The sequence below is a fragment of the Glossina fuscipes genome, unplaced genomic scaffold (assembly GCF_014805625.2).
Source record: "Glossina fuscipes isolate IAEA_lab_2018 unplaced genomic scaffold, Yale_Gfus_2 3, whole genome shotgun sequence".
Lineage (NCBI taxonomy): Eukaryota > Metazoa > Arthropoda > Insecta > Diptera > Glossinidae > Glossina > Glossina fuscipes.
In genome coordinates, this window is record NW_023998417.1 from 10,473,312 (window position 1) to 10,493,142 (window position 19,831).

At 32.2% G+C, this 19,831-nt stretch overlaps 1 protein-coding gene across 12 annotated transcripts in view; it reads left to right on the forward strand.

Annotated features, from left to right (window-relative positions):
• Positions 1 to 19,831, forward strand: part of LOC119634706 (tropomodulin) — an 85,452-nt gene that overhangs the window by 52,933 nt on the left and 12,688 nt on the right. For 9 of the 12 annotated variants that reach the window (XM_038029023.1, XM_038029021.1, XM_038029022.1 and 6 more), the window contains exon 2: positions 18,858 to 19,010. In XM_038029023.1, coding sequence (XP_037884951.1) covers positions 18,858 to 19,010 — 153 coding nt within the window. Of the gene's footprint in view, positions 1 to 830; positions 1,121 to 18,505; positions 18,697 to 18,857; positions 19,011 to 19,831 lie in introns of those variants that run through there. The other 3 variants (XM_038029027.1, XM_038029025.1, XM_038029033.1) reach the window with 3 other exon arrangements.

Genomic DNA, 19,831 nt, shown 5'->3' on the forward strand with positions numbered 1-19,831 from the left:
GAGTACTAAAGAAAAGTTAAGCTTAATCTTTATGCCTTAATGTTCTTTTCAATACTGAATTGCAAATTCTTGATTCACGTCTATAGAGAAGAAATCTAGTAGGGTCTGTGGGAAGTACAGCAAGATCAGAATATTTTCATCATGCATTGGTGGGAAGGGAAACACTATGAATGCAAATGCAATGCCGGATTGAAGCTAAGCAATGAGCAACATAAGAAGAACAAAAGATGGATTTCTTTTTGCTCTGTACATTCATGTTGACATTTAAGAAGATACAAGTCGCAACTTCGTTAAATGTTTAACATACGTGAATTTCACTATTTTATTTATCTAGAAAAGATTTTACATTTTACAGAGTCCCTGTAAAATATTGTATTTAAATATATATCTGACAAATGGAATTCATGCCTCTTGTTCGGACTTTGGGTATACAAAAAATATTATCTGTTTGTAATCGGAATGATGAGTAATTTTTTGTCATAAAAATAATAATAATAAGGTATTTGTCAGAAATATTCCCATTTACTATATATTTTATGTTGCCAGCTATTTTTTCTGAGCCGTGGCAACACTGTTTACGCAGACTCTCTATGTCGCTCATATTTGACATTTGTCGGACTGAGCTCGGTTTGAAGTCGGTTGTGTGTGTTTTGTTGTCGTGCAATATATACACATATTTTGCTCATTTTTCGCATAAAACAGTTTATATTACTTAAAAAAATTTAACCTAACAGATATTAAACAGAATTGTGAGAATGAGTGAATTAAATAATTATCATAAATAATCTGCAGGGGCTTTAAATATAAAATCAATCTATCTAGAGAATAAAAGCAAAATAAAATCGTCGGTGTGATTATAAAAAAAAAAAAATTGGTGATTATATAAAGAACGACGCCCAGGACGGCTTTCATCAAAATTTTCATTCTATTACTAATAGTTAAGCATGCATGTATTCCTTTAATGTTTTTTTAGTGCAATAGAGAATTGATAATTAAATCTCAAAAAACAAAAAAACACATAAGGCAAACAAATAAGAAAAAAAAAGCATTACAAAGTCAAAATATTGTGCGTTTTTAATTCACAAACGATAAAATTGCCCTCAACAATAACGCCATGGAGGTTAGTAATTATAAATTCATTTATGATTTTTACTTTCTTATTATCGATTTTCTAATTTTGACTGGCGACGTTCATCCCAGACAAAAAAAAAAAACGATTACGTCAGTTTGCTTTATCTCTTTTGCTCTCATTTAGAATATGAAGTTTTCAGGGAGTTGTTTTTTTTTCTTTTTCTGTTCTTTCTCTGTTACACTTGCGTTAACATAGAGGGTTGCTGTTATTTATATTCTATTTTAATATACATAACATGTTCTATTTTTTCTTTACATGAATCTCTTTATTTAGCTGTTATCGGAAAGAATAATAAGAATGATTCTTCGTCTTCTTTGTGATTTTTTTTTAAAACGTAAAACTTTTTAAAGAAAACGGCTAATGAATTCTGAAAGTAATGAATGTTAAATAAGTACTTAAAAAAATTCATGAGCTCGCCTTATTGCTAACGCCTTAATACGTATAATTAACGTATAAATTCTGTTGAAGTCAAGTTTGGTAACCTTCTGATGAGTATCTTTGATTTCTTCTACGTTCTGTATTATTATTGTTTCAGTGATTTTTTTCCAACTAGACGCTAACTAAGTCTGCTTTTATTTTATAAACATCGGAAACTATCATATTTTAGATGATATAAAAAGTAAATCAAGGCGAAGTAAAAAATCATAATGGAATGGTTTTCATGCATCCAAAACAAAATGTAAATGTGTAATAGGCGCTGGTGATCATACTTCAATCGAGTAATCTATATAAAATTGATCTGCACTAATCAGAAAGCAATTGTTCACGGCACTAGCTATCCCGCAAGCTGTAATAAATGATCTAGATTCAAAGCATTCAAAATCAATGTCGCAAAACGCTTCAATATACCAAATTCTTGACTACTGCTTAATAAATACTCCCATCTTCAGTTACAAGCGGGTGATAGATTCGAAATTAAACAGATGCGCAAAGCATTAATCACGCAGGCGTCGATAACGAACAATTCCATTACGGCTTTAACGGTCGGATTCGCATGCATACCGATCGGTTGATCAATACTTTTGGATCAAGTCAAGTAAGCTTTTCCGTCCAATGTGGCATTGTTTATGACGGCTTGAAACATTCTAAAGCTATCACCATTCGAAAAAAGTTGGAAAGAGTACTTGAAAGATCCTTAGGAACCAATTGCTGCAAATTAAGTCAAATTTGTTCTGCTTATAAAACAAATTTGCGATGAATAAATGTATTTTCAAGTATGTTTGGAGCTATGCGCAAATGAGTGTGAAATTCGCTTTAAAGCCTGTAACCAATGCATAAAAGCACAATGGTTTTAAAAACAAACTTTGACATTCGAACACAGTCACCTTTTGGGTATTTAATATTTAAAAGATTTCTCAATGGAGCGATCATTAGATCAAGATCGATGTCAGGAAAGATGCTTAGTAACTAAGTAATAGATTACGGCGATATTAGTAATATTAGAAAATAATAGCAATGCAATTATGTTTACAAATATCATTTCGTTCACTTGCGAATGTATTTTGTGGATTAAACTAAAAACGGGATTGGCGGTGGGCATGTTAACATGCACTAACACGTTAAAACTCATTAATATTCGTCTCTTGTCGATGTTGCAATGAAATTAAATTTCAATTGCCCTGTGCACGCTTCTAATTCTAATTTGTATCGACTACCGATTTTATTTAGTAACTTTGATGAGAGTAAAAAATTGTAAGATTCCGCGCTCTTTTGCTCTATCGCACCGGAATTTCAAATTTAAATAAATAAATACTTTTCAATGCTCTACTTTCGGATGTCCCCGAATAGAATAGAAAATCAATGACGTAATAGTGACCAGAAACGGTTTCTAAATTTACCGAGTTAACAACCTTTGCTCATGTGGTTAATAAAATTATTTACTTCTCTGCACATGGTGTACACGCAAATCTAAAATTATGTAACACGTTCTAAATGTCGTACAATGACTTTTTAAATAGGTAAAAAAATTTCCGTACGGTTGGTTACTACTTATATATGTGTACATATCTATTATCGTTTCTGCCAACATACATCAACAAGTAAACATTGTAGCATTTAGCTTTTACGTTGAGAACTTTTAACTAATGAATACATATTGTGTAATGAGATGGCAGAGAAGAAGCATAGGTTTTCTTTTCGTTGTTGTGTTTCTTTTTCGCACGCTCTCGCTATAATTCGTTAAAAGAAAAAGAAAAAATGATGATAATCTTGACAATGATAATAACAATGTCTTAAGATGAGATAATCAATTAATTATTTTGCGAAAGGTTGCCAAATTTATGCAATACATATATATATATATATATATATTCAGTTCCGTATTTTAATGCAGCTAATTATTCGTGTGAATATTCATTTATGTTGACAGCAAATATTTATTAAATATTATGGAGAAGACTTTTCAGTTGCTGCATTTCTTCGATATATTGATATATATCTCTTCTTGTCTAAATTGTGAAAGTCGTCTTACTTATCTTAATTCATTTCAAATTCGCTTAAAGAGTAAGTAGAGTAGTCCACCCTTGCCAATTCATTCAACTCCTAATTACTTTATATCGTATAATAACCAAAAAGTATTGTTTAACATTGTAAACTGACTTGATCTTGTTAAAGTCTGCACTCTGAGGTTCTTCAATTCGATATTCGATTATAGTGGGCGTTGAAAGTCGCTTTGGCAAGGAAAATTAGGGATTGTTTTCAAATGTCTTCTACTTCTTTCTATTTGATTTAGGGCCATTCGGAGAAGGTACTACGGTGTCGAAAAAGTAAGGCCAATTTAATTTTTTACTCTCTTAAAGCCATTAACACAGTTTGGCCCGCCGAAAGGAATTCTTGTGCACAACATCACGATAATCCAGAATTACTGTTGGCACTAGCATCATGATTTTTGAGCGACTTTGGTACGGGGTTTCCGGTCTTGACTTACCTGTTACATGATATTGATTCCGAGTCTTGCAGAGATCCAAGTTTGATCATAATGCTTTCCACGACGATAGTCAGAAATCATCTCCTCACACACTCTATAAAAAAAGTTCATATAATAACCAAGTGTAGCTAAATTACTAACAACGTGTATAATGTGAACTTTGACATAATTGTCTGACGCGGTGTTATCAATTTAGAAAAGAAAATCCGCGCGCAATTAAACTTGAAGACTAATGTTACTTTTTGGTCAAAGTGTTACATATTTTTAAATGTAGTTCTGGTAGTGGGAATTTTTAATTTGACTTTCGCATATTAATAAACAGCGACCCCAAGGGCAAGTAAAGTAAATTTGTTGCTGGATATCTACTAAATATTTTATTACTTCTTTTTATCTCTTTCTACTTAATCTACTTTCCACTTCTTTTTTGGGACAGTATAAAAAAAAAAGAAAAGAAAAGCCACTTTTTCACATTAAAGGCGAAAGTCTTTAAGTTTATTATGCATAAAAAAATATATGTTTTTCCCATTTCGTATTCATATATAGTTTTGAAATGTTTATTTTAAAGTTAGCAAATAAAACTTTATGCTCTATTACTTCATTTAAATACATTTTATGTAATAAAATATTAATAATCATAATAATGATGAACGGAGGTATACATATACACCTTGAGAATGTTACCTAACTTTAAATTGAATAATTTTTCTCAACATTAGTTATCCAGAGTCTCAGTGCAAGTGTCTTTTTCAAACTCAGTTGTTTTTATCTATCTATTTTTTTTCTTTTACATATTTTTTTTAGTTGTTTCTTTTTATCTAAAAGTTCATTAAACTTCCGGTTCTTTCGTTTTGCTTCCTTTATATTTTGTTTCTTTAAGAAACAAAAAAGAAAACAAAAATGGTTTACTTTACAGTTGAATTGAAATTCATTCACATTTGGTTAACAATTATTTCTTTGAATCATTTTTGTTTTTTTTTTTTTTTTTTTTTTTTATATTAACCAACCTCTCTTTTTAGTGTTTTACGTAATTGGTTTTTTTTTTTTTTTTTTTTTTTTCTTTTCAAGTTAATTTTTTTTTTTTATAAATTTTCATAATAATTCTTTTTTCTGGTCAAACGCGCTAACTTAATGAGATATCTTTTGAAAAGTTTAAAAAAAAAAATTTACAAATGGGAAAAAACTTAACTAACTAACTTGAGAAATAAGTGAACGTTATTTATAAACGAAGCCAATAATTAGAACGGAATCGATTTTAAATAAGTTATGAAATAATTTTTCAAATTTTCTCTATGTAATGCGGTTCTTGTTTATTCTTTGACTTAAACAACGAGAAAGATAACGATTGTTATTCATAATCTTTGTTGTTAATAAACGTCCACGACTGCTAGGCGAAAATAAAGGAATATCTTAATAAGTTCTCAAAATGAAATTTACCAATTGTCAAATTTTATACAGTTATCCTCGTATACAACGATTTTTTCCGTGAATATACACCCCAAGCTATGAGTCACACAAAGCTGCTATTAGTACTGTGTCTGTCATCATTGAATTTAAGTTGGGTTAAGAAAAGTCTGATGATGAAGGAGAAGATAAAATTGATATAACACTAATTTGCCGCAAATGAAGGCCCCAAGCAGATGTGATCAAGATGACAGATAGATTTAATTGTACTTGAGAAAAACATTCTCTACTCACATTTGATTCGATTTTGCGCAAGCATTTGGAAGGTCATCCCAAAGTTCAGTATCAGATAGATAATCAAAAATCAATTTATAGTGAAAATAAGTCCGTAATTACTTCAAGCATTGGATTATTAATTGATTGCAAAGCAACATAACTGCTTACCATCTGCCGCTTACTTTAAAAATCGTCTTATAAATATTGTGTTACGACATTAATATTTCTTAGCATAAAGGCAAATGAGACGAACAAAAAAAGGATAAAAATATTTTTTCTATTCATAGTACGCCATATAAGCGAAATGAAGCTCCGTACAGTTTAAAGCTGCATAATATAATGTAAAGAAATTGTAGAAGAGAAGTAATAGCTTCAATAGCTCACTTCTGGAATAAAGTTGTCGTTGCTTAAAACAGTAAACAAAGAACAACTTTACCGCGAAAACCAAAAAGAACAGCAAGCTAGTATTAGATAAATGAATTGCGAATCGACTGAAGCGTTTGTGTTATGCTTTCAATGTGTTTGGAAAGAGAGGCACGCTATATATTTATGCCTCATCTAAAGCTGAGCATAAAAATTCAAATGGATTTCAGCATGAACTCTATCCTTTAAATCCTTTAAATTTATCCTCTTATTTAAAATGCTTTTACTGCGGCACTGTAAACAGAATTTTAAATGTAAATGCGAAGAAAACTGGAACCTATTGTTAGTCAGCGTAGTCAACGTATCCATAGAGCAAACATTAAACTGCAAGAAATCCTTTATTTGCATAAATAGGATGTGTGCCTTTGTTTTCCGATTCTTTTCCTATTTTAAACGGAAATTTGCAAACCATATGCAAAAGTGCATTGAATAAAAAAGAATTTTTTTTTTCTTTTTTTATTTTTATTATTCAACTTTGCTCTTATACGTTTCATGTTATGACTCAATTAAGAAAATGCCTCATTTCTTTCAAGTTTTTATTACTTCAGTTCAGTTCATTATATAAACCAATGGAAGCGTTAAAATGTTCTATACTTGACTTTATCTGGTTTAGAGTTTAATTTATCTTTTAATAGGTTTTTCTTTTCATTAAAAACTGGCAGTTATTTAAAAGTTTGTTAACACTGAGAACAAAGGCAATGCAAATTATGTCCATTATTCGTAAAATCATATTTTTATCGCCAAAGCGGGAAAGATCTTTAAAAGCAAATAAATACTGACTTTCAAAATACCTAATTAACTAGGCTAGGCTGGATGTGAGTTTGGTTTAAGGACAGGAATACCTGACCTTTGGCTTTGGCTTAAGTTTGCGTGCTGTCCGCTACACAACAGATTATTCTGGCGTGAACTAGCGCTCCCGAAGGATTGAGACAATCTCCATAAATTAGAGGTGAAATCAATACTCTTGGAGCACTAAATGAATTTAGGAGGGCTTGGTCTGGAGAGGAGGAGTTCAATGTCTACCTACGCCTCACTTTTGAGTTACGAAAGTCATTAGAATATTCCCCAAAGGACCAGAAATCACCGCCAAAGCAAGCGTAGCGCTATCGCTCTTAGGTTTCTCTCAGAAACACAAGAAATTCTATCAGGCATTCTGACCGTGGTGCTGTTTTAAATTAGACTATAAAGTTTTTGCAATAGTTAATGGCAGCCGAGGCTATCCTTCCTAAGATATATATGACGGTGGGAAACAACTGACATAACTTTTTCTCCATGCTCGCGGCCACTAGCACTCCTCAGTGTTGTACAACCTAACTAATTCAGTTTTAGCTGGTTTGCATTGCCTCTATGATATTAGCTTACGAGAAACAAAGCACTCTTTTTATCAAGAAAACAAAATCTCCAACTAAGTATTGTTTGCAAAATTGACATTTTCACTGTTTTTGTTCCTAATATTGAAGATTTTCTTTTGCATTTCCAAAACTGTGAGGTCTTATCTCCAAAGCTAAATGCATTATTGCAATGCATTAGGCTAATGGATTTTAACCTTAATTCCATTGCATTTTTGTGAATCAGAGTTACGCATAGACTGACATATCCGCTTTGCGGTAGCGCTTATGTGTTTGTGAAATGAGCACTTTTTGAAAAATAACTGATAAGACTTTTCTGTTTTGCACTGAAACGTCTTGTGTGTAAATGTATTAGTATTCAATACTTGATCATTTGAGCGTTTTTTACTTAACTTACCGTTATTTCACACTCAATTATTTGCATTTATTTACACGATTCAATTGTGTAGCGAACATTTTTTCAAGCGGATGATTTATGGCAAATTTGAATTCTTACCACAAAAAGGCAAGAGTATACTAATGTTGCTATACTGTGTCGCTTGTAGCTTGTAGCTTGTAATTCAGAAATTGTTTTTATATTTTTCATTTAAATCATGTTTTTCTTATTTGTGTTTCTAACTTAAAGTTAATATAAAAATAAAATTATTTCATAAGTATCGGCATTTAATATACTTTTCAAAGTAATAACAATTAAGAGTCACGGTCATCATTGAATACCAAACACCACCCTACCGATATTCAAGTAACGACTCTTCAAAATAGGCCGTTATATGGAGAATGGTCGAAAATATGGACTGATCGAAACGATTTTCAATAGCATCCGTACTCGGGCCAAAGTACGCCAGTGTACCAAATTTTATTTTTTTCTGCAGACAAGAGAACAAGATCAAGACCAGATGGACAGGCAAGCTAAAAGCACTTCCTGAGTTGAAGCTTAAAATCGATCGAACATGTCTAGGACTAGGAAGTCGCGACTTACTCATTGGCATTGAGAGTTTCAATTCAGTTTTAAGTTTACGTCGTTTTCTACTTAAGTTAGATAGAGATGGCCTACGCGTCGTCTATTTTCAGTAAAAATATCTTTAATATGCATAGGTGAACGGTAGATGACTATATATATATATATATATATAAATTTCTGGAGAGATAAGAACATGAAGGAAATTTCTTTGTTGGGGAAAAAATTACACCTAAGTGAGTGAAATAGCTATACCTTGGAACTGGTTATACCTTATCTTTATCTATTTCGTAATGTGTTCATGAATGACTCGTATTTTGCAAAAGTAAACTTTTTCGCCTTGAAATTTAATACTTTTAATTTAGATGAGCTACCTGTAGTAGATTCATTCGATTCATCGAGTTTCAAGCACGTAGACATGATTTCAATCAATAATTGATATCATTAAACAATAACATCAACATTTGTTTAGTAATTTGTGCAAAATTTCTCTTTCTCTTCAATATAATGATAACATTGTTGCTTTGCTTTATGCTTCATTGCGATTGGACAATGTTTGCATTGATACAAGATATTATTTGACTTGATGATTGGCAACGTTTGTGAGTGACTTGGAAGCATGACAAAAAGAAAGTGTTTCTTTCTTTCTTTCCAATTTAAAGATCAAAGTCTTTAAAATATTTTTATAAATTCATTAATTATAACAATTCCAGCGGGATGTACATGTACTCGTGAAAATATGTCAAATCAATCAGGCGCGTATTGCAAAAAAAATAAAAATAAAAAATTCAATGAAATGGATCAACAGTTCTCGCAACATTGATATTGAATATCCATCGTCAATGGAAAATATTTCACTTTTTTTTTTTTTTTTTTTTTTTTAATAGAACATTTTTATATAATTTATAGCGCAATATGTCTTCAATGAAGCGTAAATTTTAAATGTGTAACTGAAATATAAATTTAATCTCCAGATGTCTCTCTCGAAACATAAAATGGATAAAATTTATTTAATCCATTTACGTTACAATCAATAGATACTACTGTGTCCGAAAAGCAAAACCAATTTAATTTTTTTTTTTTTTTTATTTTGTTTTAATTTATTTATAATTACAAATCAAGCACAGATGAAATACTAATGACTTTTACGATCTGCCATTTGACATAGATATCGCACTGTCACAGTGGGAACAATTTATAGAAAAATGTTTCTTGTATTTTTGCATATACACACGCATTCCAAGTTGAATATTGGTCTAAACTTTTTGGTCACAACATTATACACAACATAAACTAAAATTATTTTTTAGGTGCACATGAGATTCGAAATTTTTTTTTTTTTTTTTTTTTGTAATCGATTGTCGGCCAGTCGGTCATTACAAAAGCTTGAACGCAACAGCAATACGATTTTTTTAAGGTTATCATCTCTTTCATCTGTTAGTTGTTATTAGTAATTAAAATTCTTACTTTTGCATAAATTTTTCTTTTCGCAAGAATGTTCTCTTGACATTGAAAATTTTGAATTAAAAAAAAAAAAAAAAAAAGAAAAGAAAAGAACAAAAAAAAACAGCAATTTGTCTTCATAAAATTTTATTTCACAAATAATTATTGCATTCAGTAGTCTTTCAAAATGTTTAAAAATAAATCCCGAAAAGCGAAGAATAGATGCGTCTTTCAAATGCTTTTGTATTAATTTTTTTTTTGTTTCTTTTTTTTTTTTTTTTTTCAAAGACTGAAGGATGCATTGCTGTAACTATGTAATAAATTGATAGGGACAGTTTGCTAGATTTCCGTATTTAAATTTTGAGTGATTTTTGTAACGATCTCGAAAGTCGGTGGCAATCAATCAGAACCGTGATTGATAGTTAAGCGAAACGAAAGACAAAGGCATCTTGGAGATAAAAATCTATATAGAAAATATAACTGAAGCGACTTTAAACGTATTTTTCTTATGACATTCTCTCGGTACACAATTCATAACCTATGACGACTTTTTGAAGCCTTTTGAACTTGATCAGAAATATTAATTTAAAATTTGAAAATTATTGAGGACAAGAAGAAGATGCAAAATTGCAAGGGTGTTCCGATCAATGCCGCAGCTTTATTTAATAGAATTTGGATTTTTTTTTTCCCGCATGTCTCTTTCTCTTTACAATCTCTTATGTCAGGCATGGGCAAACACCGGCCCGCTACGTTCAAATTGTTAAATAATCCAATGGGCTGAGCACATTGCTGCAATGCTGCAAATGGATTGTAACTGCTTCGACAGCCGGCACTGTTGTACAGCTCTTAAATATGAAATGTGTTTGTTTTTTCTTTGTTCACTGGGCCGTGAAATGAGCGATTTAAAAAGACGGAAAGTTGATGCACAGTCGCGGCATTTCTATTAATAGTTGGACCTTGTTCTGACGACCCCTGCAGTCATGGTGCGAAAGTTACAATTGCTTCGTTGATGAAAACAGTTGCCCACCTCTGTCTTATGTTCTACGTAAGAAAGGAAGTTCAGCTAACAACGAGAAAACTCAAACGCACACGTCATAAATGATTAAATCGTGAATATAGAAAGTTCAATAGAACAAAGTGTCTAATCGGCAGAGCGGACGTTTAATTTACAGCGTTCCTATACGTTTATCTATCAGCACAAAAAATTGTAACTTTTACGTTATACAATACGTTTTACTTCCGTAAATATTGTTTTTCTTGTGAAATAATTCATAAAAATGCATTTTGCTTTACATGGATAGTTGCAAGGTTTTTTTTTTTTTTTTTTACTTCTTATTTTATTAAATATAATACTACTTTATATTCATATAAGTATGATTTCTATGTTATTAAATTTAATTACTATATATAATATTTTATTTCACACTATACTATGCTATATATGCATTGTGTAAGCCTGTAACTATACATATTGCGGTTATTGACAGTGCCAGTTGGTAATAGCATCTCTCAGGTGCTTAAAAAGTGGTTGCCTTGCACTCTGTCTCCTTTTCGGTTTCAATTCATTTACGGCTTTGTTTCATTATTTTTTAATTTCACTTCAAGTTTCATTGACATTTTCATCTCCAAATCTGTGTATTGTTATTGTTAAAAAAGTAGCAATCGGTTTTTCCTGTAAGTCCATTGGACGAAGGGGTGTTGCTGCATGGGTTTGAGAATTTGGAAAACCGATGATTTATAGATGACATTTATCACATCAATGCGACCACGCAGCCAAGTTATATTGATTTAGCTAAAATATATATATATATATATGTATATATATATATAGCTGATTTGGTTATCTACTATTCGTTTGCTTTTATATCAGGGGATGTCGTTACATACATATTCATCAATATTGGATGGCGATATATTAATTTTTTCCTACTGTTTGCAACATTTACAAAAAAGGCATCAGCAACATCACACCTTGAGAGTGACCATAAAGCTAAAATCCTTGAAGCGAACCAAAATTTGAATATCTCGGAAGAACTTGTTGATCATATTACATAATGTTGATCGTCAAACAAGCGTTTGTTCAAGTTTAGAAAGGCATGCTGTTAGTTTTAGGCAATGCTGAGATTGTCTCACCTGATACGTTGACAATGGCATGGCAATCTCATATTTTACAAAATTTCTAACAACATTTTCTTAGAACAAAAAATTCGCGTGTATTTCCAAACTTAATGACACAAATTGCTCATTGAACCAATTTGACAAGAGCCACAGATTAGAGGAAAGTTGAAAAACTTGACTTTTCCATCGATGCGACAGTTGGTAGTTATTGCTTTTTAATCCAATATTTTGAATATCTTTAAATACGTTCATCGCAATAAGCAAGCAATTTATTTATTTTTTTTATTATTAGGTGTTTGCAAAAGTTTTAATCACTTTTTCACATAAGAAAAGCATTTATTGAGAAAAATTTATACAATGTACGTTAATTAAAATAGTTTGCTATCATTTTCTACAATATTTTACAATATTTTTGACAACATGGCAATGTTATGTCCAGGGAACTTATTGATTTTGTATCGATCCATTCACCGACCCATTTTCGCACATCTTCAACTTTGCGGACCCGCGTGTCCGCCAAGTCATGCTGCACCGATCTGAACAAATGGTAATCAGGAGGCGCCATGTCTGACGAGTAACCCAGCTGCGGCAGAACTTCCCATTCGAGCTGCAACAGTGCATCCTGGACAACTCTTGCAACAAATGGCCAAAATGGCATTTTCAGTCAATACGCGAGTTAGTCGTTTTCCCTTGAAGATCAAATTCACCCCATTTTTAAACTGTTGAAGCGAAAAACAATAATTGGGATACGATAGTGCAGGATAACCATAAGCTTCTGAACATGTTTGATAGATTGCGGCAGCAGACATCTTTAAATCAAACAACGAGGAAAATGATTGACGAAAATGCAATTTGGAGGATTCTATGATTAGCGTCGGCATACACTGAGTAAATCATTAATATTAGATGGAACACAGTCATTCTGGTGTTTCTCATTACTCTATCATTTTTACCTGTAGAAATTGCTGATTAAAATTTTTGCAAGCACCTATTATGATAGAATGTATTTTACAAACATGTGTATGTACGCTGCTGACACAATAGTTTCAACATTTTTTATTTAAAGTCCACTTTGTTTTTTTTGCCAAAAGTCATACTTGATTATCCACAGTTTGTTCAAAACGAGATAAAAAAGAAAAAGTATTAAAATTATGTCGAATTTGCCCACAAGCCATCCACATTTCTATGCATCATGATGTAAAAATGTAAAAGCTATTTATTGCTATTATACCATTTTCAGAGTCATTTGTAAATCTTTTCTTTAAGGAGATTAAGTAAATGGTTTCATTTTCAATGTCGTCTCTTGAGCTATCCCTTTGGTTTTAAAGCAATGCTGGCAAAAGCCATAGCAAAGTGTAGATAGACTATCACAATATCTCTCATAAGATCACATAATGTAATGTCTTTGCCGGTAATTCAGTAACAAATAAAAACATTACAGTGGCTCCCGGCGCACCATTAAATACTTTACATCACTTCGGTAATTACAGTTATTCATGTCAAGATTTTTTAAAATAACGCGTTATCATCGAAAAAATTTTCCGATCTGATATATTACAATAGCGTTTGTCGTTCTCTATCTCAAAAATTTGCTACCTATAGGTGAAACATGACAGACATGTAAGACAACAGACAAGCATAGATCGGATCAGAAAGTGATTCTCAATCGATCCGTATAATAAAGTCTGAATCTATCTCAGGCCGTTTTGGGGAAAGTGTTGCATACATCCGCACAAACTTAATATTTTCTTGTACCAAGCATAAGTAGTGTAGGGTGTAGAGAGCATTTCCGAAAAATTATAAGACTTAGAAACATCGAAACCATTCTTCCGTAACGAAGTCGATGTTATGTCTGTCTTTTTTTGGTGCGACACGCTCACTTGGCTAGTTCTAGATATGGTATACCCGCGTTTATGCGAAACCCGTCACACTCGTCACAGAATAAAGATAGCGAGTTGAAATTTGGCCCAAACATTTCCTGATCGATTAGGAATATGTGGTTCAAAAATGTGCATAATCTATTCACATATTTACCCAAATATGCGTCTTATAACCTTCGATTCCGCGAATATATTTCGAAAAAAATTTTATCTCAGTATTCAACAGAAGCATCTGCATGTTGAATGCAAAAACCGATCGATTTGATCGATTATTAGTATTACTCGAAATTAACGATTAATTCCAATTTATTTACCATTTCATTATCACAAACAACCTTTTATGCCATTCTGGACTGTTTAAGTGAAGAGTTAGTAGTAGTTGGCTCGCATCCTTGAGTATTAATTCAAAAATGAATTATCAATGTCATAAAATTATAATTGAGAAGTTTTTTGTATTCAATTCGTATACTTGGTGAGACCTGTCATCTTCCAATCCGACAATGGACTCATCTTAATGCTACCCAGTATTAAAAAAAAGAAAAACGCGACTAATATATATATATATATGGACACGTTATGTACGTAGAGAGTTTTAAGAATTCGTCTTCACTTTTTCTGTTATTGATGTTATTTTTTTTTTTTTTCTCACCTTATAAAGATAAGGTCATTATAGTCATGCAAGCAATCATGTGTTATACTGTGGTTGTCATGCTAAATATATGCGACGTTCGATATCAACGACGCATTATAATAACACAGTCGCAACCAAAAAGCATCTCTATATGTATTCGTCTTCCCCGAGAGCGATGTGCGAGAATCACGTTTTCTGTATGTGAATGCATAAGAAATTTATTGGTAAATTAACCATGAACTCAATTTGAAATTATACAACACAAAAATATTTACAATTTATGGATAATTGTTAGCAATTCTAATATTAAAAGAAACACAGAAGAAATATGTTGCATATTTCACTTATGCGCTATGCGCGGATAGATTGCAACATATTTATGCTAACACCTTTAACTAAGTTTAGCTTTTGTTCTATTATTGTTGCCGCTTTAATAAGAAGCCATGTTCGTCGCGTGCATATTTCTTTGTCGCGGAAATTACCTTAAATTATGTTATAATTACCTATAATTTCTTTTTTGAAAAAGGAAAATAAAAAAAGAAAAGAAAAATATCTTGGGTAAGCGGCTTCTTTTTAGTAAACACATAAATAAAATTTCTCCATCTCTCCCGGCATCTTCATAAAACATAAAACAAAAATATACGTAAACATAAGTGTGTTATACAACTTATTTGTTTTTTTTTTTTCTTTTTCTGTACTTGCATCAAAGCAAGAAATCTTGAAAATGACAAAAAAAAAAACTGGTTTCTCTCTCTTGTTGTGCATGTTTTTCATTTCGTGAGTAAACATGATCCGGTTTGAGCGGCGGCAGCAGCAACATCATGAGTTATCAATATATATACATATACTGCTAAAATGGTCCTCTGCTTTTGTTGCAGAATCTTTTTACCTCAATTTTTGGCTTATATTTTCAAGCTTGTTAACAATTAAGTGAACATAGTGGGTGCAATCACTGAGAAGCGTTAAAAAGAAAGCATTAAGGGCAACAGCAGATAGAAAGTTGAGTTTTCATTATTATCTTTTGCGCAATCGATTTAAAGATATTCTTCATATCGTCCATCTATATGAGAGAGTACTCTTGCCTAAGCAAGATGTGTGCATTCGTTCTTTTCGAATTTTTAATAATGATTATATAAGATATATGCAGTGTCCAAAGAGTAAAAGAAATTTATTTTTTAAATCTATTTCGTCGCCTTTAACTGAGCTCTCCTTGTTAACAATTTGGCTCGGCAGAGGGAATTCATTGTGCACAACATCACATCATCTTAAGTTTTGAGCGACCTTGGCGTGGCTTTTCAACTGACTTGAATCAACTTTTCCACGATATTCGCGGGATTGTTTCCGATTCATATGCATAGAAGATCTACGTCTCATTTCCGGCTGTAATGCTTTGCACGACCGATCAATTGTCAGCACTGATCTCCTCACAGCCATTGTAAAAATCAAAAAAAAAAAAAAATACTTTGCTGTGTTGTACAAAACCAAGCACGACTGAAGCACTAAGGACATTTATGATGTGAAATTTGACAAAGATGCCTATCAGAATGTTATCAAGTCAGTAAAAAAGTATTTTTAATATTTTATATACCCGGAGAAGTTAACATAACACGCAGTATTATGTCTTTAATTATATTAATCATACGTAAGTTATTCCTATGACGTCATAACCTTTCTCTGGATATGATAATTCGAACTGCAATACACAGGAAAGAAAAATGTTTATATGTATAAGAAACGGTTTATCCACAAGTAGTATGCACGTAAGCCATTTTGACATCGATATTAAATTCTTCGAATTTTGTCTGATAAGTTAAACCCTGGTTTGAAGTAAATTGGCAAATCAGTCAAGTTCGCCCAAGTTCGTTCAATATTTGGTTCATTTTTCGAATGAAGTCTCAAATATTTATTTATCGCACTCTCAAATTCGAGTCCGCGTTTTTAAATTCACATAAATGCTTATAGAGCTCTGCTTATGTGTGGAAAGTTTTAGAACTTTAGTCGTACTAACCTTATTCAGATATCTCATAAAAATTGGATGCAAACGGGAAAACCCTTTGAGAGATGACAAATAGGTGCGACAACAATTAATGTGACTTGGATACTGCGAATGTAAATTTCTCTTCGTCATTCTGTCTATCTACTCCAGCGTTGCATGTGACTCTGTTGTGTTAATGGCTATTACCTATATATATCTAGATTTAGTAGAAGACTTTTGATGTAAATAGTGTTTTATTCCCTCTTATTGTAAATTTATACAAAACTTTTCAAAATCATTGCATAGTGCATACCACCAGCTACTCACCTTTAACATTTACTATTTTAATAGTTTCGTTTCTCTGTATGCAACGAGGTGTGCTCGCGCTTACCTATATTTTTGAATGTCATCACGGAATAAACCTTTTCATAAACATACACATACACACGCATAAACGGTATACATCTAAACGGTATTTGACATTTATGAAATTAGCAGAAAGCTCCTTACTTTAAATAGGAATTTTATTAAATATCATAGCCGCCATAGCGATAAAAAGAATGAATTATAATGATGCCCAATGTCAATCTCTATGCAGATGTGTCATGCCAGTGCAAGATGGAACGGACAATCTGTTGAATGACATGTATGTACGTCGTGTCGAATAACTTTACGCAAAATATATCCGTAATAATTGTTTGCGTACCGCATATGTTGTTTCCACATTTTTGAAATCAATCAATATGACGCAATTTTATTATTAAATGTTTACTGGGTTTGCATTTTGAAAGCAATTAATTTTCTGAGTCACGTTTATTTTGAACGTGCTCACTCGCTCGCTAACGAACAACAACGAGAACAACGGCAACCGGGGTAAAAAACAATGTCCCTTGCTGTGTGCTTCCAAGCTTGGCAAAAAGAAAAGGAAAAAAACAAATCTTTTAACATTTTTAATCTAAACCCAGCAGTTTCCAGTTTTTGTTGAATTGAAGTAAGTAAACATCGTCAACATAAATAACGATGTTTACCTTTGCAATTGAAGTGCAGCTATAGCTGCTAATGTGTTCCCTGCAAGCATTGTAGCCTTAGCAATAATAATAAATACAATATTTCTCTCTCTTACTCTTCATTCTTGATTCCGTTGATGTGGTTTTTGCTTCTTTCTTTTTTTTTTTTTTTGCTTTAATATCGTTGACCGACCGTATCACCCTTTCTGTGAGCGTTCCGTTGTTGTTGTTGTTGTTGTTTAAGATCATTTATGTTATATACCATACGCTCTCTTCGAGTCTTCGCGGCTATGCTGTTGTAAACAGCAAGAGCGGAGCAAAACAGACGAAAAACGATCAATTATCTGTGGCACGTTCATGAACCTTGAAAGACTGTCTAAGATATACCGTTTTAATATTGCGGTATTGCGGTATTGCGGTGTTCTCTAACTTACTCGCATTCGCCTCTTGGCTCCAATATAAATGAAGTTCAACTTAAGTTTGCCGCATTTCTCTCAGACTTGACTGAGAAGAGTCTTCCAAAGCCGTAAATGCAGGATTATTAGTTCATTGTTAAAGCTGTGCAGCCAAACAAATCATTTAAAATTTTTAAGCTCCAGTTAAATTTGGTTAAGGTTTGGTGGTAGTTTTTCATTTTTCCAACATACATTTTTTTTTTTTTATATTTTTTTTTCATATATACCATAACCTTTTTTCGAAGAGATTTTGGTTTGAGTTCATAAAATAGAAAGATGATAAGCGTAAAGAAGGTACGATTATAAATGTGTTTCAATTCTTTTTCATTTTCATCGTGTATACATTTTTTGTATACACTCTCATAAAGACATAATTGGATTTTGTACAAAAAAAAAAAAAAAAAATATTGATTTTCAATTTGATTTCTTTCTGAGACGAGATATGTTGGAAACAACAGTTATTGTTTCTTAGTCGAGAGGGCTGGCTTTTAGTTGACTTTTAGATTGTGAAAGTGTTTGGTCACATAACTAGGACTTGACATAAAATATATATGTATTGCGCAATATAAAAAAGCAGAAATTGCATCATGGATTCATATAAGAGAACGACGGTACATTCCGAAATGTCCGATGTACCGGAATTTCAAAGAATTAAATTAAGGCCAATACCGGAAATTAAACCTAAAATCCCTCAGCCATCCTTTAATTTATCTCTAAGAAAAGTAAGCACCTTTTCAATGGGAAAAATGCAAAACGAGATTTCATTTACGATTATTTGTTGATTTAGAGAGAAGAAATAATTGCTTATTTCGTCGCTGAAAATCCCTTTATTTATTTACTAAATGCAAGTCATTTTTTTTTTTTTTTTTTCTTTATTTTATAGACTTCATCAACGACAAAAACTACGAGCTTAACCGCCCCAGCAAAATTGTACGGCAAGGATTTAAGCGAATATGATGAAGTTGACGTTGATGCCTTATTAGCTCAACTATCGCCCGAAGAAATCAACATTTTGGCAAAAGAAGTCGATCCCGATGTAAGTTATGATAATTTTTCTCTTTTTCTAATTAGTTTCAAAATGACTTTGTTTTTTTGTTTTTATATCCCACGCCACTTGTGGTACAAGGGTATATTAAGTTTGTATAGAGATATGCGGGCAAGACCCGCTTTTCATTATACCGATCGATTCAAAATCACTTCTGTATGTCCGCTCGAGTGTCTGTCTTATTTTCTTGTATTCAGCCTGCAGATCGCAAGGGTCTATTAAGTTTGTGCGAGTGTATGCAACAGCCAGAAGGATAGATAGATAGATAGATAGATAGATAGATAGATAGATAGAGATAAACGTCGATATATCGATCTAAGCTTGTCTGTACGTCTGTCTGTGTTGTGTTCTTGTACTCAATCTAAAGGTCGTCATACTATGATGAAAATTGGTACAGTGACGCATTTTTGGAACAAGAAGAAACGCTATTGAAAATGTTTTGTATCCAAGCATTTTTTCGACTATTCCCTATTTAAATAAAGCGTTATTCTGAGAAGTCGTTATATTAACAACTGCAATAAACAAAGTGGTGTAGCGCATTTAATGGCAGGCCATGCCCCACTATAGTATTTTCGCATGCGTTCTTTTTTCAATTTAACCGAACTAAGTTTATGTACATGGATTGGTAATCGATATGATCGCGTTTTCTACTACATAAGCAAAACTGCATTTTAGTCAATGTGGTGGTTGACACGTTTACGGACGGTCAGTGAGCTACTAAAATAGAAGGACAGATATTTGTCTAATACTTCGTGAGGGGTATGTAAAGCGAGGAGCAATCGGTACCGCGATCTAAAGAGATCTATTGCACT